At 39.3% G+C, this 24,594-nt stretch overlaps 1 protein-coding gene across 3 annotated transcripts; it reads left to right on the plus strand.

Moving 5' to 3' along the window:
• The first annotated feature begins 520 nt into the window (after positions 1–520).
• Positions 521–21,327, plus strand: LOC135481747 (heme transporter FLVCR2-like). Of its 3 annotated transcripts, none has more exons than XM_064761425.1 (10): positions 521–1,032; positions 12,150–12,730; positions 13,430–13,571; positions 15,796–15,933; positions 17,107–17,174; positions 17,831–17,934; positions 18,261–18,371; positions 18,645–18,750; positions 19,135–19,246; positions 20,659–21,327. In XM_064761425.1, exons 2-10 carry the CDS (start codon positions 12,185–12,187, stop codon positions 20,745–20,747), a joined length of 1,416 nt encoding a protein of 471 aa, XP_064617495.1. In that variant the 5' UTR covers positions 521–1,032; positions 12,150–12,184; the 3' UTR covers positions 20,748–21,327. The 3 variants fall into 3 exon arrangements, with proteins under 3 accessions (XP_064617495.1, XP_064617494.1, XP_064617493.1); XM_064761424.1 differs by lacking the exon at positions 521–1,032 and adding an exon at positions 5,021–5,182; XM_064761423.1 differs by lacking the exon at positions 521–1,032 and adding an exon at positions 9,584–9,724.
• Positions 21,328–24,594: the final 3,267 nt, after the last annotated feature.

Genomic DNA, 24,594 nt, shown 5'->3' on the forward strand with positions numbered 1-24,594 from the left:
ATGACATTCTGACGAGATTCGCATGAACAGCGCAAGGTTTGGACAAAATTCTGTAGAGATTTATAATGCACTATGCGCGGTTTGGCCGAAATTTCGACGAGATTTGGCCAGGAAATAAGACAGGAAGCGATATATTCCAACGACAATCAAATGTGGGCACAAGACTTGCACGAGATTCCTGACTGTCGTTGGAATCTCGTAATAATGTCGCATTGTGGTTCTAATCTCTACTGAACCTCGACTAAATCTCGCAGTGTCGTTTGCATGTCACTGTTACTAGTCTGGGCCAAGTAAGTATGTGAGAGAGGGCATGGTCACACACGCCTTCCATATATAGCAGCAACTACAAACAGTATCGGTCTGGGACACATCGCCTGTACATATTTCTTGTACTCTGTCCTGTATCGTCACAACAAGCGTGACCACGCATATACTATCATCAGCACGGATTGGACCTAGATTTACATTCAACCTTAGATATTAGTCAACACATTATGTCGGACTTGTGTATTAACATGAACCAGTTAGAAGACGGAGAGCAAAGTCATTCTAAAGGACTAGTAGACAACATTTTTGTTGACCATAAAAACAGCAATGGTGACCAGGAAGGAGTGGACAATGTTGCTTTTGAGTCAAACGAAAGATTCCAAACAGAAGAGAGTAGAACTGTCGACTCTCGGAAAGTTTCCACCGTTTCCAAGGTTATTGTCACGAGTCGCAGAGAAGTATCACCAGAGATTAGTCAGGGTGATATTGCGGATGAGATCAACATCAAATCTGAACCCGGTTCCAAGGTTATTGTCACGGGTCGCAGAGAAATATCACCAGAGATTAATCGGGGTGGTACTGCGGATGAGATTAACAGCAAATCTGAACCCGGTTCATCCAAAGTCGAAAAAGGTTTTGTGAACAGAGAAATAATCACACCGACCAAGACAACACCTGTTGCTTTACACAGACACACCGTGAACAAAGGGCATAGCTATGTCTCCACCGACCCAACCACACAACTGGAACCGCCTCTGTCAAGCAGTAAGTTTCTGACTAAACACTTGTTGGACCAAATTTTTGGCCATTCCCTTGCCTTTGTTGTTGTTGTCTCATAATCAAGTGAATATTTATATGCGGCCTTATGGTATACACGCTTTGTACCAGTAGAACAATATTTTGTAAACTGGGCAAATCTGTTTCAATTCCAGTCCTTATTAACAGCCAGTTTCCTATCATTTTCCGTCTATGATGGGTATCAATTCCGTTATCATTTTATTTTGGCCCCTGTATCAAAACATGTCTTTCGTCAACAATCGTACGTCAGATAAATATTTAGACTATGTAGGGCATTGCGACAAGTTAAGTGGGCAAGTCTCTTTGCCTTCTAGTCCGTAATAACGTACAGACTGCTCCGTTTTCATATCCGCCTGTAATGCCTGACAGTTTTGTTTCCATTTATGTTTATGATGCCTGATAATTCCGTTTCCAATCCCGTGTGTGATGCCTGACGGGATTTACATGTATGTTCCCCGATCATTTTGTCCGTTGTCTCAGATAATTTGGCTTTCATTCCCAGTAGTATTTAGTACCATGCACGTAACGCTGCGTTCTACTGCGTCTGTATATTATAAGGGAATTTCGATTCCCTAATGGACTATATCATACATGTCTTTTTACATATAAGAAGGGCCTATTTCTATTTCTGTGTACAGTCATCAGGTTGTTATAAAAATGAAAATCCCATTCCAAACCAAAGACATGGATGTGAATGCGCACATAGGCATCAGTGTGAACGAAACAATAGGGAATAACCCGGATACTATAGGCATAGCTGAAAACTCAAGCTTGAAGCGTTGTTGAATGTAATTTTATCATAAGTTTAGGTTATATCTTTTTAAAAAAAAGTATAACATCTGAATCTGTTGAATGTAATTGTTTATGACGCTTCCAGTAAACTTTGCACCAAAACCATGATAATGTAATGTCTTAAAACGACAAGGAAGGCTGAAAACGTCAAACTGAGGCCTGTAATTTTTCCTTTATAAATTACAGGATAACTATAGTATTAACATTTTCACATGACCAATTGGCGCATTCTAGAATGAATGTATTAGTCTGCATCGAATGTCATTTACGGAAAGCAATGCTGTCTTAGTTGATATTTTTTTGTGAATTCAAAACGAACATAAATATGTAGAAGTCGGTAGAGCACATCTCGTCGAGCGCGATTTGCACCGTTCTCGTGCCGCGGATCTCGACCCGCGAGGTGTGGGACGAGATGTCCTCATCCGGCTCCCATATAAATGAGACCCAGCATATTACACATTTCGTGACATGTTTAACCACTTCGTACCAGTGAACCTATACTACAGTTTAAGCTCGGACAGGGCTAAGTGTATAAGGTGACACATACAGTGGTGTCACTTGCTGCCTATTTTTTTGTCAAGTTATTGACATTTGTTTATTCAGTTTATTCGTGTCTTAATGGAAACAACAGCGGTTCATACATGTAATACTTGATAATTTCCCACACAGATTCCATCGTTTCTAATGCATATTTCCGACGCTGATCCAGTCGTCTAGTTAAAGATCCAATATCACATGAATCTGTCCAGCAATTTCTTACTTTGGATTGTGTTGAACGTTGTTTTGGAAATTGGTATAGCGTTTAGATATGGAAGGTCCATCATTGTTGACAATTGGTCTGATATTGCCTGTTTCAACGTCTATAAACTCAACAGATTTATTTACTGAATCTATATCCGTCAATTTCCAAAGCAACGTTAAATACAAACTACCGAAGGGTTGAGAAAGTGTATAAAGTAAGATATTCTGACTGATTTATTAAAAAAATTAAAAAGATTGTCATGTCTGATAATTGTGTTGGCAATAAATGGCTTATCCGTAATTGTTTACAAACTTATATCGTACTGTGTTCTAAGATCATTTTGAAGAAATTGAACTTTCCCTAAAGGAGGCAAAACATGGTCCAGTATATCTATAGCCTCGCTCATACACAATGCTATTTGTAGTGGGTTAATAATTTTAATTCTCACACACAGCTAGATCGAAATGTGTGTGCAAACTAGTCATTGTAGTAGAATACTACACTGAATAATAGAATTGAATAGAGCGAACGTTTGCGCCAAATTGTAGTGTGAACATAGAGACATATTTACGGAGACATCTTTACAAGGCTGCCAAGGCTCTCCACGGCCTCTATAACGATTAGAGAAATCAGTTCAACGATGACATCATGAATTATCTCTCTGAGAGCAAGTCAAAGTAATATGAAGAAGATTTCTTTGTCATTTACTATATTTCAGGTGAAATTTCGACAACACAATGGCACGAAGCGAAGACACGGTGCTAGCATCATACTATCGTTTCGTGCCATCCTGTCATCGCTTCGATGCAAGCATCGTACCAACGCTCTGTCATTGTGCCATCGCTTCGTACCGTCGTGTCATCGCTTCGTGCCATCGCCCTCTCAAGAACACTCACGTGACCAGAGCAGTGCATTGTGGTTATTTTCTGCTATATTGACACTTGTCCGAAAGTTTTTATACATATCCATATAAGTTCATTAGCGTCGAGTGTTTATCCTTAAGCATGTACACCCAGTTAAATGCATAAACTCAGTTTTGAAGTCAAGAATTAATTTCCATGGTTAAAATAATTTTAAAAGAAAAGGGTGACATGCTGGACATTGGGCGGAGTTCAATACGTTTTGACGGAGGATGACACCAGCTACCTAAACTGCTATCGACTTTAATATAAACCCTGTTTCTGACGCACGTTTTATTTTGTCTCTAGCAGTACATGATCTTAGGGCAGTGTGGCTTTAGAGCTGGTTGTTAGGAAATTTTGCTATAAAAAAACAACAATGTAATCTACTCCTTGAGACAGTAGTGTTACTGCGTGAAGTTTATTATAACCGCAAGTTTCTTGCACCTATCATGTTGCACAACAAATTACTCTCCTCATCCATTGTCCAGCCTGCCACTTGTTTTCTAACAATCATGACGTTTCTCGGTGTTAAAACCAGGCTCACGGAGTTTAACATCATGGATTAGAAATAGTATTCTAGCTGTATATTCCTTGCAATAATATAAACGTACAACACATCCATGTGTACAGCTTATGGTGATTCGTGTCACTAACGAAAGGCAATTTTGAAAACAAGTACAACTGATTTTACAGCTAAATATAGGAGACTTGCTAGAAGAAGGAGACGATAGTAATACAATGTATGTACCATAATGTACCACGTCACTTGTCTTAAGGCCGATGGACGATGGAACGAAGCGATGACAAGAAGCGATGGCACGGTGGCACGAAGCGATGGCACGATGGTACGAAGCGATGATACGATGCAAGCTAGCATCGCTTCGCATCATCGTGTCATCGCTTCGTTCCATCGTCGGGCAATTGGCGATGGTACGATGATGGCCTTTTCCGGCATCCATACTCGGGGCATATGTTCCATTAGATCATAGTCCAGGAAAAGAAATTTAAACATCATTATAGTGCTCACGTTTCAATGAGTACGCGACTGTGGCATATATGTTTATGTCTGACCTGGATACTGTAACTATCACGTGTAAGTTTGAAATCTGAAGGCAAATTATTGTAGCTCATGCCTATTATGTCCTACTCTAATCACTGGAAAAAAGGAACTATTTCTCACCAAACTAGCCATAACCTATATTTCTTTGTATTATAACGGTTCTGTAAGGAAAACATTTCTTCAGAGCATCTGTTTAGGACTGAAAGTCTATCACACGAATGTATAAGTACACAAACGATTAAATAGGGGTGACATGTACATATTAACGGTCGATTGGTCAGGGCAACCGGTGTTTTATTCCGACAACCAGTCCTCCAATCATCTGATGGCGTGTGCTGTGATCAGACCTGGCCACTGTGCCGGCAGCTGTTTGTTGTCGGCTGTATGAGCACGGCGAGGCTAGTCCCCGACAATCGATCGATTTCAATGAGCTGTGGTCGTCTGGCGTTATGTTGATAGGATCGCTTCCAGGCCTTCGCTTTTAACATCTAGGCAACATGGCCGACTCCACAACAAAACAGACCCGTAACCAGAATGAGCTTGTGGAATAAGATCGAAGAGATGTGATGTGATAAACGTTCATTTCGTCTGATTAACCTGCCATTTGAGATTAACACCAATGTAAGTCATTTCATCTTCGTAATTCTTTAGCCTTAAACCATTTGTCATTGTTAACTTGTGCTTTTCATCTGAATGAAGGAGTATTAAGCCCAATATGCCTGTACAGGGTATACTGTACGGTCCTCTTGTCACAGCCTACAGCGTTACACCACATGTGGTGGTCGATGTTTCAGTTTGGACTGAGAATTATGCGTTTTTGCAAGGGCGAATTAAGCAAGCGCATGTATTATATATGATAGTTTTGGTTTTTTTTCAGCTGGCGTACACCAAGAATTAGACTAATGTCAAGCAAATCTTTTTTGACCAGGCAACAGTGCCGTTTATTATTAACATGGAGTTATCTCCCTTCATGGCAGCTGTTAAACAAAGCGGCGTATCCTTCCCGAATCTGATTGTCAATGTCAATTTGTGCACGGGCTCAGCGCATTAAACAATTTCCTTCCCTCACAAATGATTTCCTTTACGAATAGCCCAGGTAAATTAACGCATGGTGCATTATCTACACTGATGTGTATTTGGGATACATATTCTAAGCCCTGGAAGGCCTTGCTTTGTAAAAGATATTGTTACTTGACTAGCTTTCTGCCCCCGTGGCAGCGTGGCCCGATATTATATATATACCCTTGGTCCTTGACGCAATGACCAGATATAAATAGAAACCTGTAAATATCTTGACAGAAGGCCTACAAACTAAGGACGTATCATAAAGATTACAAATTGTAAGATATTCGGTCTTTCATCAAGCATAGGGGAGTGCATATATGCGTATTAATCTCTGTCGCCCACAGCTGTGACATTGGAACACATAACAGTTCTGTCATACATATGCATCCTGCATGCTAGCCTTGATATCCGCACATTTACCGATGTGTGCATTATAGGTTTCTCATTTTCATGTCAATTTATCTGCGGTTTTGGCGACATCGTGTTCTCGCTTTCACAGATCGTTATATGAGTGAATAACTGCAAAACGTAAATATATGTCAATCAAGGTCTCGTGTTTTGTATTTTTCCGTGTCTAGTGCTATGGAGGCAATAAAGAAAGAGAAAAACGAGTGGTTGCATCCTTTTTCCATAGAAATATGCAGTGTACACATATGGAGATTACAGGGTTATATTATTTTAGATTATTTATTTATTTATTTTGTGTTTGAGTCGTACCGAAGAAGGTTGCTGGTTGACCTTCCCTAGTGCAAGTCGGCATCAGTAAGTTAATATGTGAGATGTGTGTATATATCAAAACCCAGTCAGGTTTCATGGAGGGATGAGTTGACGTGCTGGTATCGCATGTGGGCCCTGTTGCCGTGGGCATGTGTGGAGCATAACCGGCTGTGCGGCCCATTATTGACCGACAAAACCGACCTGTGTATGGTAAGACATAAGTGATAAAACTGTATTCTAACAGTTGACATATTCATATGACTTATGTACATCATTATAACAGACACAGAGCGATGGAGATCCATAAAAAGGCCTGTATACGTTACTATTGCTCAAATACACGCACCGTCTCATTGCACGTGCATATAGGCCACTTCCCCAACACGTAGGCCATTTAATTGTATTATAATTCTACGTGCATAAAATACTGCTCATACATCCAGAGCAATGTTGGTATTATGTATGGCATCGTGCATGTCTTTGCATATAAGCTAAACTTCCATTCAAATTCCGGAATATACAGCATAGGTATAATTCAGATTTTACTTGACCACACTAGCAATATGACATGATCATCGCTGAAGAGAGCCGATCATCACCTATTCCTCAAACCTGTCGTATTTGTTATGATCGTTGTAACATGCATTGCACGGTAACATGATATTTGTCGCCGTATAGGTAGTTACAATCGACTTTGTCTAATACTTCTTTGTAAAACTTGATTAGAGCCCCGGAAGGAGCATGCGTGCTGTATGATATGTGTCTCTGTGAAGAGTAAATGGTTGTATGTATACCACGTAAAGATGTACAGCATATGGAGTAGTAAGCGAATGCCCGCTTAGTGGAAAGTCTATGCGCACATATCTATTAGTAGAAAACTGTTCTGTAGTACAATAATTTATCTTCTGTATATATTACCGACAGCTATTATTTTTGTACCGGACGATATAGGTTAATGTAATCTGAAACACGCACTTGTTTGAACTTGTGTACGTATGCATTGTATGGATAAAATAAGCTATCCAGTGATACACAATCCAGACACCTGGTATATTTTGCCGCCGTTGTATAAGTGAAATATTCTTGGGTACGGCGAAAAACACCAATCAAACAAATAAATAAATAGATAAATAAATAAATAAATGCATAGAATTTGGCATTTTAAGTGTTTAATTATACACAAATTGGGAGCTATCGCCTAAACACATTTCACTTGGCCGAGAATGTGCAGATTTGTACACAGCTGTTTTACTGCTAGATATATACCAACGTAAATTACAAATCTGATTGCCTTTAATTCCTATAACTATCTTTCAGACCCCGAGATAAAGTTTGTAAAACATGGTATAACAACGATCCCGGGCCCAGAGATTTGTTCTTGTTTCTATATCTGGAGTTCACATTCATTATCTCGGGGTTTAAAACGTCTACATGGAATGTACTCTGTGACAAAAATATTATGGATGCGACAAAGAAATGTTTTGCCTTTTGCTTCAAATATCCATTTTATACAGCGCTGTATAACGATATAGGTGTTAACTAAAGTGTATATCTATGCACAGAAGGATGGAATTACCTGTACCGAGTATCAATTACTCAAGCACTCAAGTCCAGGTGTATGTGGTACAGCTGTTATAGCATTACCTGGTTAATGAGCTGGCTAATGAGCTCGCGATAGAGCGTATCAACTTTCAGATGACGGTTTCAGATGACAGCTTATCCAATGGCACAAACTATAGGATTGTTTTTATACGCCTTCGCACCTTTAACTCTGAAGTGTATGCTATGTTGTCAGCGATTCTTCCAGTCTGCCGCCCTGAAAATGAGTTTTCAAGATTTTACTTGACCAATTGTAACGTAATGTGTCTAAATACAGTGACTTCACGATGTCAAGGTCCACTACAGTGCAGGATGCTCAACATAATCTGTAGGAGACGCCTGATAAAATCTTAATATTTTATTTCAGATAAGCATAAGCTCTTCTTAACACATCTCATTTTCAACGATCTATTTAACTAATAGCGGGACTATAGAGATATTGTATTATAGAACGAATGTGTTCATCGAAAATGTATTTTTTTATGAACAGTTGCGGTTACTCTGGTAAGCCAGGGTTAGATACATGGAACGCTTAAACGCACGTCCATCAAAGCTGTAAATTTTGTTATTATCATGTTGAACAGAATTTTGAATTTATAAACTTTCCACTGACTTACACACGCTCTAAGATTTCTTAAACTTCATTGCATAGATTTTTGAAAAAAAAGTGAGTTGGTACATGTAGATAATTTCATCAGTTCATCAGTTTCACAACGTGTAATCGAGTGGACCGTGTGCATGTAACCGATTTGCTATGCTGCACTGGACTCAGTACCTGTCTGTATACGCTTTAGTAACATCTGTAACTCGTACTCTGCAGTTTCACTGTATATAGCACACTAGTTTACATTTTACCGGCGGAACATCAACAATGGACCATGAAACCTGATAAATCTCTAATACCCATCATAGCTGGAGGCTGGCTAGAATTTTAGCAGACCAGAACTAATAAGAGTATGTAAACTATATAGAATTAAAGGATATTTATGGTAAATACGCTATTATAATTATTTAGACAGGAAAATAAATGTCCATTCTACCTTCTGAACGTAACAGGCTGCTAGCCACAATGGAAATTAACGATAACGCCCTATATACAATAGGATAAGTTGTGCTGTTATAATGCAGTTTTGAAATCCATATAAATATAATTCGTCTCACGAAAAGTCAGTGTCGCTATGTTACACATTAGCCTCCAGTTCAGTATTCCGTACCCACTTTATTTCACAGTCAACATCCTTTATATTCAGTCTGGAGAACTTCTCTGCAACTGAGCCACCTGAAATAAGTCCCATGTGGTATGTAATACGAGAATTCTCGTAACTAAGACGGTATTAGTGTACATGGATATTCATTTCTAACGGGATAACAGAAATTTGGTTCTAAATTAAGTTACCATTTGTTGCTAAATCTTTCTTATGGAACTAATAATTACATCAAAAGATTTAATCGAGCTGTTGTTTCTTTACCTCACCGATTCGTTTTTTTTTAGACGCATAACGGGAATCACTCCCCCGTAGGGAGCCTCCTGTTAGAGAAAGTTGATATTCGGAAAGCAACACCTCTCACCCCCTTAATTTAAGGCGCATGATGCCATCTGTTTCACTGAAGTCAGAACAAATTGTTAAAGCAGACGTGCATGTAGCATGTAGATGGCTGGGACCGGTGCTGGAATGAGAAAATTTGCCCTTCTAGGAACCCCTTTACCTGAGGGCCATGACACGCCGAAGGGCAGCACCACACCGAAGCGCAGTTGCCCACTGTTACCAGCTTCCACAGCAGGTCGGTACAAATCAGGCTCTATGCTCAAAATAAGCTTTGTTACCTGATATGTGGCACATCCACTGCACGCTTCTTTTTCAGGTAAGTCCTCGAGCTTCATTATGTACATAAGCTTAAATGGAGGACTGTATTATAGTGATTGCGTGCATGTATGATGTAATTAACACTTTAGAGTTGTTGTTTTATTATGAGCCGCTCAAAGCATTCATATCGTCTGTCGTGAGTAGAAGTGAAACTGGATACAGGTCTTGTGGCATTAGTGGAGAGGCTCTAGAGTAGTATTGCGGACCTTAGCTGAAGCTGTATCTATTGGCCATTTCCACATTGGCATCGCTCTGGTTTAATTTAACGCTACGTCGGAACACACAACGCCACCCATAAGTGGCGTTTTGTCACATATGACCCAGAACGTTCCAACGCACAATTTCGTCTTTATTTACCTGACGTCAAATCTGTAAGGCTTATTATTTATGCCTAAAATGTTTTCATTTCACATTATGTAAATGTATAGAAACTAAATAACGTTTGATTATAATAACCTTCTTGAAGTTGTTACAAATCAAATATTAGTAACCTCAAATATAAGCATAATGACGTCGCCGCCTACATCTGCAGTGCAGTTGTCATATGAAATGGGATTAGAAGAAAGCTGAGAACAAAAGTTTGATATGACACTAAAGCCAGTTGCAACCTCTATTCCATTATGCAAACGGTGCGTGAGTTTTATCTCAGAAGCTTCACCTACAAACTCACTCTCTATATATCTCATATGTAACTCGCTAATCTCTCATTTATGGGTCACGGGCGAACATATATAAATGAACATATATATGAAAACAAAATTGTATGGTGTACACACATGAAACCGGTACCGGCAAATTGAATTGCCCTTTACGGCAAAAAAGAAAGCACATACTCGCAAACTTGCCTGGGTAAACATATGTTTCTTCATGCAGGCGGGCGTTCTCATACACATTTTATTTCATAAATTGTACGTACTTGTACGTTGAGGATCATTTTAGTGTTTAATGACCCAACCTCCTGTACATTAAGCAGGGCGATGGCACGTCGACTGACTTGCCAGTTTTTCACTTAAGAATCATTCTCCATAAACGGGGAGATATTTTATTCTTGAGAATGTTATGACCAAATTCAGATTTTTGTTTTTTTTTATCTCTAGCTGAACCAAACGGCACATTAACGTCATTCAATTTGACAGGTGCTGTGAATAGTTAAACCGTTTTTGTCCAGTTGTCATAAGCCTGATCGCCATGGGGTGAGTGAAATTAGTGCAACAGAAAACATAGCCAAAAAGCAGAGAACAGCGTCACTGAATTCATAAATACACGGAATCTGTCCATTATAGGTGATACACACCTATAAGGTACTCTGCATATAAACCGATTTATTCTTCACATAGCTCGCTCATCATCAATATAATCAGTTTTCTTAGCACAGATCGATAAGTTTGTAAGCGGGACTTGGGCTGTGGCACACTGACCTTATCGACTAACCCATCTCTTTGACCAAGTACAGCCTCATCCGATAGCAGCAATTTATAGATGGCTGTCGTGCCACGCGGCCTTCTTACAGACACAAAGCATCCACGATGGAACTCAAGTGAATTGCCATATTTTGTCAACGTATTTGGAATAAGTGACCCTGTTTTTGCTGACCTGTGCACCTGTGCATTTATGAACGTACTGATTTACGGGATGTTCTGATGGTATAGACACTTGTCGATGCGGCGTTTCACCTCATTCTCTCTTTTTCTCTTCCTGGGTTTAGGTAAGACAAATATGTCTATGTTTCTTTTTGTGAAAGGTGCATTGGAATTGTGCGAGCTATCGATGAATTGATAGCCCTAATACCACAGCCGACATCATTTTGAATATAATTTTTGATTATTGTTGTTAAGGATATATTACAAAAATGCATATGTAGGTATGTAGTAATGGGACAGATATGGTATTCTATATCTCTTTGATGGGTTACTTTAAGTTTTCAATATGGCGATTATCTTGATATCAATCATATAGCTATGTCAAACTGTAATGTTAGATTGGTATCTAGTTGAATGAATTCTTTTTGCTTATTCTGGTGTCCATCAACATCTTAATTCAATCTAACGGTATGTGAATAATCACCCCTGTGAGAAAGGAAGCAGGAATCCGTATAAACTCAATGTTCCACAGATAAATTTGAGGCAAAACCACCAGGAAAACAAACTCCAAATATAGAGTTCTACTTTTCAAGAATCCATGCATATAACGCCCCAAAATACTCAGATTTTTCAGTAAGGTCATTTGTTCAATTATTTTTTAAAAAACGCGATATCTTGAACACTGTACCGTTTACACACTAGATGATACTGACAAGACAAACCTGTTCTATCCTCACTTTATTTCATGGTTTTACATTGCAGATACTCATCCGTCAGAGTCTCCAATCTGCGTCAAGATGGAGAATGGCGGTTCCGTTAACTTACTGCCGACGAACAAGACTGTTGGTGACAAGGACCTTGAATCTCCTACAGAGTACCGACCACGGGTTTACAAGAGACGTTGGGTGATGTTGGCCATTTTCTGCGCTTACTCTTTCAGCAATGCTTACCAATGGATTCACCTGAATATCATCGCGGACATCATGCTACGATACTATAACCAAAGTCTCCCATCCACACAGTATGAAGCGGAAGTGGCGGTGGATTGGCTATCGATGATATACATGTTGGCCTATATCCCTTTGATTTTACCAGCTACCTGGCTGTTGGACAAAAAAGGATTACGGGTATCGTCAATCATTGCTACACTGCTTAACTGCTTAGGTGCATGGCTCAAATGTCTGAGCGTCACACCAGATCGGTTTCCGGTGTTGATGCTCGCACAAACGATATGCGCAATCGCTCAGCTGTTTGTACTGGGAATTCCTCCACGATTGGCTGCGGTCTGGTTCGGGCTGGACGAAGTTTCAACAGCGACTTCCATCGGTGTCTTTGGAAACCAGGTAAGATGCGATGGTAATGTTAATGGTCACCTGTTCTGGTGATTCAGAAGAACAGTTCTTTTAGTCTGCTTTACACCTGTGTCTAATTCCGCCTAATCAGGGGCAAGGGACGGTGTATCCATCGAGTTGGGCAAGATTGGTGTATTGAAATAAATCGCCACGTTGGATATAGCTCCAGCTCCAATTGCATGGGAATACAATCTAATAATGTCGAGAGAGCCGAAACAGCTGTGGAACGGTGTCAAAACATCTCCGGACGGCTCTGTTGGAAAAGCAGTTCTGGAACGGCTTATTGGTCGAAATACGTCCAGAACGGCTAAAAATTAAAAAAAAAAACAGCAACACGGTTTTGTTTATCAAAACAGTTCCAAAACTCTGCCGTTTGTCAGTACAGTTCCACAAGGACTATTTGTCAACTGAGACATTTCAAGAACGGTTCTCTTTGTCAAAAAAGTATCAGAATGGGTTTATTCCTCAACAAAAAGTTCCAGAACGGTACTGTTTGTGAAAACAGGACCAGAAAAATTCTGTTTCTCAAAGAAATCACAACCTGATTGCCAGATATTCCTTAACTAACCTGCATCATGTTTTTGGTTTTCCATTTATTTATTGTTCATAAAATTGGTTGTCGTTGGCTGTTTGGTTTACCTTAGCCACATCTACAGCCATCACTTGGTCACCTATACCTTTCTTCCCAAGGTGGGCGTGGCTGTAGGGTTTCTTATCCCCCCAGAGATTGTCCCCAACAGTGAAGACTTGGGGAAGGTGGGGCGAGACCTGAGGATTATGATGTACAGTACTGCCGGGGTCACCACAGCACTCTTCATACTTGTCCTCTTATGTAAGTTTACTTCGGTGAATTCATTTACTTCTACCATTCCTCTTCCTTAATATTGATATTTACTCAGACGTTTTCCAAACCTGCGACTTTTAAGAAGAAACTGTAGATAAGTTTTGCCGCTGGAAATCTTTTAGCTTCGTATGCAGCTATGTTTTATACGAATAGTGACAATAAATACACGGCTGACAGAGGTACTTTCTAATCATATCCAGTTGTTTTGTGAATGGAACAACTAATATGTTCATACAAAATTGAACAAATTTGAACTTTCACAAACACTAAAAATCTTGTTAAATGCAAACATATTATTACTGATTCATATAACGGTAAATCCGTGCATGAATTACTACATTAGTGATATTCTTTCAGTATAATCAAGGCTTCGACGAAGCACAGCACGATGTATAGAGAAATTGGGGAATTTCAAATATGTAGAAAAAAATGTAAAATGGAGACACTTGTACGATATCCAGTTGAATGTTATGTTTATATACATACGATGCAATGATTCACAGTTTGCTTGAGTTGATGGTTGGAACAAAAGTCCCGTGACAAGGTTTAAGGCCACGGCAAATAACAGCATGAATTTTAATTCATAGATATCTGCGTATTTAAATTTAACTTATATTTTTCTTCAACAAACCTATGAAGAAGTTATTTCACCTTGAATGTATTCTTGTTATTCGAGTGTCCACAAATAACTCCCCATGCCATCAATCCCCCAAAACCATACGGTACAACCTCCTGAACGCGGTTTCGACGGTATACACGCCGTCCTCCATCAGTTCTGAACAGACAGAAGCGGCTTTCATCTGTGAAGACGACCCGTTGCCAATCACGTCGCAGACAACATCGTACAGTTAGGGCCCACCTCAACCTCTGACGACGATGTTGGGCCGTCAATAACTGCCATCTGCATGGTCGATAAGCCCGGATTCCATGATCCCGGAGTCTCCTTGACACTGTCTGCCGACTGAGCGGATGACTTAACGCATTCACAGTCAGGAAGCGATTTCACAAATGCCAGGCACGCAAGTACCGGTCTTCCCTGGGCGTGGTCACCCTAGGTCTGCCTGGTCTTGACCTGTGTGCCTGTAATGCTGCGTCAGATTTGTAACGGTTACACGAAAACAGCCGAAGTTCTTGCAGTGTCAGCATGAGTGGCTAACATAGCCACCATACACAGGGCCCTCTCGTGTTGTTCTTGGAGTTGGTCGTGGCATAACTACGGTGTTTTTTAAGCACTGTGCAAGTCTGACATACTGGCTTGAACGTTTTATACATTTTTTGCACTTGCGGTTTCCGCCGGTCCACGGGTCACGTGGTTTTAAAATTTTTCTCTTTCTGTTGCAATGGCTTGGTATGTAGCTTTCCCCATAATGGAATATGCTTGGACTCTGATTTTTACAAGGTTGAGCAGACCGAATTCGCCGAAAACGTTTGTTACTTTTCATTTTATGAGTGGTAAAGTCTCTTTGGCCGTCAGTTTATGTAGGAATGAGACTTTAAATATTGATTTCATTTATTTGATTGGTGTTTTACGCCGTACTCAAGAATATTTCACTCATACAACGGCGGCCAGCATTATGGTGGGAGGAAACCTGACAGAGAGCGTGGGAAACCCATGACCATCCGTACTGGCAGACCTTTCCACGTACTGTCGGAGAGGAAACCAGCATGAGCTGTACTTGAACACACAGCGACCGCATTGGTGGGAGACTCCTGGGTCATTGCGCCGTGCTGGCATGCTCACCACCTCGGCCACGGAGGCCTCTATTAAATATTGGTATTTCAAAGGTATTTATACTGGTAAAACATTGCGGACGTTGTAAATAACCATTCACCAATTTGGGTAATTGAACAAAAACGACGTCGAGGACAATGCTTTTAAATATCACTAGTCATGTGTTCATGAGGCGAATACATATGTGAATGGTTGGGAACCTTTATATTCTGGTAAAGACTCAGGACGTTCCTTGTATCAATAGAGGGTTTACAGTCTTGCATGCATCCTTAAAATCGCAGCACGATCTTCCAGTATTAACACCTTTGAAAGCCCAGAAGACGTAAAGCACCTCCACACCCAAGATTGCACACCCACCACTTATTGCCTCGACATTATGATCCAAAACCTGATATTAGGACAGCTTAGGTATGTTCTAACCAGCTTACCGGTTTGGACTACAATAACAAGAGATCAGTTATATTTTTTTCTCTATTCCAGTTTTTAAGGAGCAGCCACCACGCCCTCCTAGTCGTGCACAGCAGTTAGCGGTACAATCTCTGGCCAACACCAATTATATTCAGTCACTGAAGAATTTACTTCGACACAGAGGTTTCATTATATTGGTGTTTGCTTACGGTAGGTGCGTGCGGATGTAGTTTTTGAATAAAACTTGCTATGTCTATAGGCTGCTATAGACTTGCTATAGGCTGTTCCCACGTGTATTTCTTACCAGTATTATATATATATATATATATATATATATATATATATATATATATATATATATATATATATATATATATATATATATATATATCTATGGTGGGAACTATGTGTGTAGGCCTACCTTCAAATACGCCTTTAAATACGTAAGTCGGTGCATTTCCACTGTCAGTAAAGCGCAAATACATCCTTATAAAATATAATGCATGTATTTTATATTAGTATATAGTAAAAAAAAATGTTCTCTACGATATGGCTGTGAAATTGTCGATGTGACGAAAAGCCCATAATATTGGTTTCTCACAAAATGGGTCAGAAACTTTAGAATATTAAACCAGAATAGAAATTGATATGTCTCTCCTTTCCATCGAGTCCTTCTTCAAAATTCTTTTAATCCTCCTGATGGTATCAAGATACATTAACCTCAGTGTGGCTCGTGCTTTAGCAATGGGGTTTTAGTATAATTTTGTTTGCAGACATAAATTTTCTGTTTGCACTAGTTTTACATTATCAGTACATATAAACCAACGCCGAAAACACAAGATCAGATTGGGCGTGCACTATAGGGTAGCCTGATAAGCCCTCCATTCATTGTACTAAGACCATATGAAGAGATCATTGTTAATCAACACCCGTGTTTCCCACGAGGTACATATGTGTATGCATGACCTCACCGTTTATGCGTTAATGGGTTCTCTCTTTTTAATGTATTCACGCCGACTTTCACAATATACTAACACCACTATAATATTATAGAGTACTACAGAGTCAATAGCAATGCCCATTGGTGATCCAACAACAAAGAGTGACATAACTCGGCATCTTACCAGGGCACATTCCTCCTTTACGATCGAAACAAAGCTTGAGAACGCCAGATGTGTATAATCTTATGCAGTAGTGAGAGATTAACGCAAACCCTCCGTTAGGTACGACAAGTATCGTGCCTAGTACCAGTGCACATACATGAACAGTCTGCTTGCATATTTTTCTCTCGTGGAATCACCTCTGCATATAAAGTACAGACCAAGCGTCGTGTGTTCAGAATTGTTTTGTATTGTTAAACTTCTGTTATTTTTGTTCGTACAGGATTTAATACCGGCTCCTTTTATGCTGTATCAACATTATTGAATACCTTAGTCCTGAATTATTTTCCCGTGAGTACACAATAAAGACTAACTATACGCAGTGTATACCGGTACTGAAATGATTCAGCCTATTATCCCTGTAATACGGATGTAACATCAGAAGAGATCGGGAGAACTCAGTGCTTCTACCACAAAATGAATATTTGAATACGTTAATTTGTAGCCTAACTATTCACTTCAAACAAACACTTTTCCGTTTATTGTACTTTCAACCGATGTGATTATTTTAGCTTCCCCCGAAATGCTAATTACTTGATATATTTTGTTTGGTTTATTTGGTTTACGCCGTATTCAATAAGGTTTCGTTTTTATATGGCGGCGTTCAAGTTTCTGGGCCCGGTGAAAACCACCTTTTCCACCAAGTACATGACAAACCTCTTTACCAGATGCAGTCTACATAGACACACATGAATTGTATGTTTTGGAGTTGAATTTGTCCAAGCAACCAACGCGGCCGTCTTCTGGCTTTTAAAATGTTCAAAGAGCTGTTATTGTTTTGAAACCATCCTTTGCGCTGCTGACAGAACTATTGTGTTCTGTCAGCAACGTTCTGTTCTGTTTTAGCCCTCCATGCTTGTATGACAGGCGAGATTTTAAATTGTATTTAGTCTTTTCGATTGATGGCAGAAATGCCCTGCTAATGCCTTTTCTTTCTCTCTATATAGGCGCAAGGACAAGACGCGGGTCGTATTGGACTTACTATTGTCGTGGCGGGAGTTTTAGGCGCCATCGTCGCCGGTATATGGTTAGACAAAACTAGAACTTACAAGTTAGTACAACCTATATTGCATGTAGATTTAGCCGGTGCTAAAACTAATAATTGCTACATTACATTAATGAAAATGCATATATTTCAAATATGAACTGTAGTAAAGTCTGTAGGTGTTGAACCTGTAGGTACATGTATCATGCATCTCATTTGGGACATTTTTCTCTTCATCCAATGAAGTGTCCCCAAAAATTTATTTATATTAAATCTATTTTAGTCAGATTTGTTGTATTATGTTCCCTGTTGGAGACCTCCTTAAGCTTTTCACCTATGTAGTCCTGTCCATATGCCCACATAGCCTGGTTTGTTTTTTTCTTTTCACACAGAGCGACAACGTTGTCGATCTACATAATGTCCTGTGCCGGAATGGCTGCTTTCACCTTTACAATGGATCTGGACAGGATATGGGTGGTTTACATCACTGCTGGAACGCTAGGGTATGATAAATCTGGTACAAAACATATATACATACATGTAACCAGATGTACGCAGTCTCCCACAGAGTGATTCCAATACACTTTTACTTGAGCTGAAAGAGTGTCTGTAGATTGTGTGCGTAGAATTCTTACTGTGACTTCAAACTCTCTGCCACGACCCGTTAATATGCGTATAGTTAAACAGCTCCTTTTGCTGTCCGCATCAGAGCATGTTGGATAAACTGTGCACCGACTTTGTGAATAGTTACAAAGGGCTTCTAATTTGTTTTACAGCTTTTTCATGACGGGTTATCTCCCGGTGGGTTTTGAATTCGCCGCGGAGATAACCTACCCAGAACCAGAGGGAACGTCATCCGGGTTACTCAACGCATCCGCACAGGTATATATATTTGACATGCAGTGTCATAATTGAACATGTGAAAAAAGTTCCTAAAAACCATAATTGGAATCTGCTTGAAATGGCCTTTCAAGACTATAACCGATATTGGAAGTTAAGTGAAGATCTATGCCAGTGGTCCAAGCAACAATCACTTAAAGCTATTGTGGAGTTTGTCTTCAAAAATTGACAAGGTTAAGAAGGTACATGATTGAACCGGGACTTTAATTTTACGATCAAATTGTTTTTGTCAAAATTTGAACAAAAATGACTGATTACATTTGGGAATTGTCGCCACACACAAGTGGTGCTTACATGTATTCCCCAGTCAATGGAATAATCGTCTTTGATTTAGGTCTTTGCTTTATGCTTTCTTGTGTATTGCAGTTTTGGGGTATCGTCCTGACACTTGGGATGAGAGCGATGATAACAAAAGTGGACGTACTCTACGCTAACATCGCCATGACAGCCGCTCTCTTCATCGGTGTCATTCTCACAGGTAAATCATGTTCTGTAATGGGGACAACACTTGTATAGTGCACATAAACATTTTTGTACAGTCACAAGAATAGCACAAGGTGCTTGGCGATGAAATCGATTTGTCGGTTTGTTAAACATTTATTAACGATACTGCAGTCCAAACAACATCTGCAAAAAGGACTGGAATGAAATAAAGTCTACACAAAGACTTGTTATTATAAGACTACGAATCGAGCACTTCTGCATTGAGCTTGTGCATGCAAACCAAATTTTATAAACGTCAGAGACTGAACGAGGCAGAGATCTGCACATATACCTATACTCTAAGTTTTGAGCCTTCATGGCCGAGTAGTTAGCGTGCCCGCGCAGAACTGTTGTGCTGGCTTCCTCGCCGCTCGTACGCCAAAAGGTCTGCCAACAGCTTTTGGATGATAGTTGGTTTCCCTCGGGCGGAGCCCGATTTCCACAATGCTAATCACCGTAAAACACCAATAAAAAAAAAATAAATAAACGACAACAAAAAAATCACACTCCAAGCTTCATGAGAAGTCATTATTTCTAAGCGACTCTTTTAACTACATGAACACTGGACCCTGTAAGGCAAATTGTAAATCCCAGATTTAATATTTATTTATTAGATTGTTGTTTTACGCCGTACTCAAGAATATTTCACATATACGACGGCGGCCAGCATTATGGTGGAGGGAAACCGGGCAGAGAAACCCGGGGAAAACCCACGACCATCCGCATGTTGTTGCCATATCTTCCAACGTACGGCCGGAGAGGAAGCCAGCATGAGCTGGACTTGAACTCACAGCGACCACATTGGTAAGAGGCTCCTGGGTCATTACGCTGCACTAGCGCGCTAACCAACGGAGGCCCCCAAATTTAATACAACGAAGTAAAATAATATTGTCGTTTGTTCATGTTACACTGTTTTTTGTTTTTTTTTACCTCTCTGCCAACTTATGTTGGGGTGAAACATACTAGGAGTGTGTTCTGATCTCCATCGCTTGCGGTGCCCGTCACATGAAACTGTATCCAAGATATCTTCAAAACTTATATATAAGGAAAATTTTTAATTTGACTTCAGACTTGATCATGGAGGCCTTAAATGCCTGTCGGTTTGTCCATTTGTACCGTTGATTGTTTGAGCAATTCCAATTGGCTGCGGCTTGTTTACAAGATATCTCAAAATCTGCTTGATCGAATCTGATTCCAATCTTTCGTGTAAGGGCCTTAATAGCGGACTAGATTATTTTAAAATGTTGGTCTATCCTTCAATTTGTTTTATCATGTTTTAGCCATTTTGATTGACTATTACGAACTTGTTGCAAATCTTCATAATTACTATCTGGTGGTCAGTGCAGTTTGACTTCAGCATGCGGTTGTTCTGTGATTTATGGATGTTCAAATGTTTTTTTCTTACAGCGTTAATACGGTCCAAGTATCGTCGACAGGAGGCGGAGAAAGAAGCCCAGAAAGTGGACATTGAGATTATTGACGAAGAGGACAGTTGAGAGGAATCTCGCAATTTTCTTGAAACTCACGAGATCTGCAGGCAAAGATAGCATGTATCGCGAGACATAGGGATGCGTCGTTGAAGGGTGACAGAATTTCAAATTGGTGTTCGTACTAGTGTACGAAAATATAGAATGATTGTTAAATAAATCACCGGGAATTAAAGAATATTTTTATTGTAGATTTTATTTTCACAATGGAATTAAATTACTAACGCAAAAAACTCCGTGAAAATTTGTAGCATAAATTGGTACAGTTATTTAACGGAGTTAATTACATTCTGGTAAGCAAAAGGGACGGGTGTGTGTATATAGGTGTATGTGTGAATTATCGTCATTGTTTGGTATGCAATTGAACTGTGATAAATTCAAGTATGTGCTGGTATAAACATATAATAGAGTAGAGGCATACTTCAAAGTAGGCCTATATACTTGAATGTATATTAAGTCTGTATACGGTATATAATGTTGTATGTTAGTATATGTATACGTGTCTGTATTTACGCTTTGTTGTACATGTACATTTCATATGACACGTAGGCCTAATGATGAAAAAAAAATAGCTATACACCAAAGTATCCAATCATATATATATATATATATATATATATATATATATATATATATATATATATATATATATATCCTAAATTTAGCCATTTTTATTGAAACAAAATGCACGAGAAACGAATAACCAATACTGCATTTATGCATATATATGTATATATACATGACGTAAATATTTTTGTTTTATTAGCTATCAATTCAGTTCTTCTCTAGTTAGATGATGATAATTACGTTTAGGTAATTTTACATGGTTTAACAATTCGCCCAAAAAGTGCGCTTTATACACGTCATAAAATAATACTTTTGGTGCTGAAACTTACATTTTCGCGTATATATGAGATATCAAACTATACCTTCCAAATAAACCTGATAACTCCTTTGTAAGATCATGCAATATGGCTTACGGGAAGTTTACGGTAAAAATGACTAGCTTAGTCATTGACGAAATTATAGATGGTTTCCAGTATTTTATTCATCCGCATCGATTGCTCCTCGGACAATAAGCGATCGACAATAATAAGCAACAAGCGGTCGACGGCGCTCGTGTTGTCGTTTATGTGGTCTTACATGCCTGCATGACATACATATTAAGCTAGCCCTGTAAGTGCATGAGCAACTGTGGCTATACGTCTCAAGTTTCGAGGGTTATTTCCAAACTTCAGTGGTTGACTAAACCCATGAAACTGACTGCTGTCTTACAGAGTGAAATATTCTCAGTTGAGTGTAGTGATAAACCCCTATCAAATAAATAAAATAAAGTTTATTGGGCTGTATATCATAAGTCATTAAATATGCCAATAGGGTGCGATTGCCATGCGTTGATCGTGTACTTGTAGTAGACATAGGAGCAAATAGGAAGTGCCTGTATATGTCTAATCTGGGAGCAATATACTCTATTCCTCCCAGGTCTAACGCATGGAATATTTCTGGAGACCCCCCCCCCCCCCCCACCAACACTGCTTAGAACTTGAATTGCTTAGTTCAGTGAAACACTTTGCTTAAACAAAATAACCTTTAAAGTTTCGTGAAATGAGGCCCAGTTCTAGTCGGATGAATTATGTCAGTATATTTTATTTTTATTCGAGTGATTGTATAAGAAATCTAATCGTGTGAACGGGGGATTAACTGATTGCGCTTGAACATATGCTTGAAGATAGACTATCACCGCACATTGACTATCACTGTGAATCTCTAGGAATAATCCCTTCGTGGATTATAGACAAACGTTGTCTGCATAAAGTCATTCAGACCCAAGCTGTATGTTCAGTTTTGTTCATTTCTGTCCTATCAAGTAAATGCTTATGCTCGTGGATGACAGAGAAACATGTTACTTTTTTATATCGTTTTTCATCTTTGACCGCCTTGAAAAAAAATCTTTGATTAAATCTGTTCCCTGCGTGAGTGATGGCGGGTTGCATTCTCGTTGATCCTATAATTACGCATTAATTCCTTATGAGGAAAGGATTAATTCATTATCAGGAAGGAATTAACCTGTTACACATTACGGATTCATTTGTTATCAGGAAAGAATTAATCTGTTACACATTACGGATTCATTTGTTATCAGGATGGAATTAACCTGTTACACATTACGGATTCATTTGTTATCAGGAAAGAATTAATCTGTTACACATTACGGATTCATTTGTTATCAGGATGGAATTAACCTGTTACACATTACGGATTCATTTGTTATCAGGAAAGAATTAATCTGTTACACATTACGGATTCATTTGTTATCAGGATGGAATTAACCTATTACACATTACGGATTCATTTGTTATCAGGAAGGAATTAATCTGTTACACATTACGGATTCATTTGTTATCAGGAAAAGATGAAGAGGTTATCAGGTACGGCTGAATTCGCTAGATGAACGAAAATGCAATACGTCATCACCCAGGGAACGGATTTAACGGAATATTTTTTTGACTGTACAACAGATCATACCATATATGAGTAAAAGTAGACTAGCAACGAGTGTGATATATCTGGCAATGGTCACACATAACCGGTGACATCCGGTCTCTGTCACTTTGTTGACAAGCTGCAGTTAAACTATTTGAACCTGCAAAGTCTGTAAGTTTAATGTTAATCTTGACACGATTTTTGCAACTTCTAGCAATGCCTTAAAGTGTTAGGACGAGAAATAGAATGTCTGCCGGTCACATCTGGTCCAATTCCAAGCTTGCATCGGAGTTCTTCGGATTGAATCACCGGGGTTTGGGGGCATTTTAAACGCGTAAACTAAAAGGCTGCGCCGACATAAGCACATCATACACCTCTATAGGTAGACATCCATTTCTAGCTGAATCGCACAACGCTGAACAATTTTATCGTTACCAGTACATGAACAAAGTACCATTATATGACCGACATGAAGTCGAAAACCAAAGGTCAATCACTTATAAGCTTAGAAAGAAACCCAAACTAACAATGCTGAATGGACTCAAGAGATGGATTACTCTGCTATTGGTTGACACGAGTTTAAGCTTCTGTCTATTTTGTCTAACTGAAAGGTTCTGTGGTCTTGTTCATAAACAGAACCATAGTGCACAAAGCGCATTAAACAGTCGAAAACCGAACACCCAATTCATATCAACACGTCTATTGATCGCGCATGTAAAGCAAGTTGTTTGATTTAGTGAACAACGTAGAACCACATGTCTACTTCATTGGGTGTAAAATTTACAAGCCAATTGACATGCAAAGCCAATTGGCAACATTCGGGATGACTTCAAGTTAAAACCTCCACTGGAACAGGCAGAAAAACCCACGCACCTAGCGGAAACTGGACTGGGCTTGGCCAAAGCCACCACACCTAGTCAGATACCTGAAAAACCTCAAGACATAAACCTGGCAAAAGCCACTGCACCTAGTCAGATATCTGAAAAACCTCAAGACATAAACCTGGCAAAAGCCACTGCACCTAGTCAGATACCTGAAACACCTCAAGACATAAACCTGGCAAAAACCACCGCATTTTAGTTAGATACCCGAAAATCTCAAGACATTTTGATACGGGGCAAATCTCAAGACACTTTGGTACCTGGCAAATTTCAAGAAATAAAGCACACGCGAGGCCTACATTATAACATCAAAAATTTAGTCAGTTTAGTTTTGTTCAGTTTGTTGTTCGCATTATCTTTATTATTTATATCATCACCATACATCCTTTATTGCATCACAAGACTTTCACAATCAAAACAGTAACTATGTCAAAACCTTTTATTTCAGAAATACTATGTATCAAACATTTGTTAAATCAACGAGTCATCTA

This window comes from Liolophura sinensis, chromosome 1, assembly GCF_032854445.1.
Source record: "Liolophura sinensis isolate JHLJ2023 chromosome 1, CUHK_Ljap_v2, whole genome shotgun sequence".
Classification (NCBI taxonomy): domain Eukaryota; kingdom Metazoa; phylum Mollusca; class Polyplacophora; order Chitonida; family Chitonidae; genus Liolophura; species Liolophura sinensis.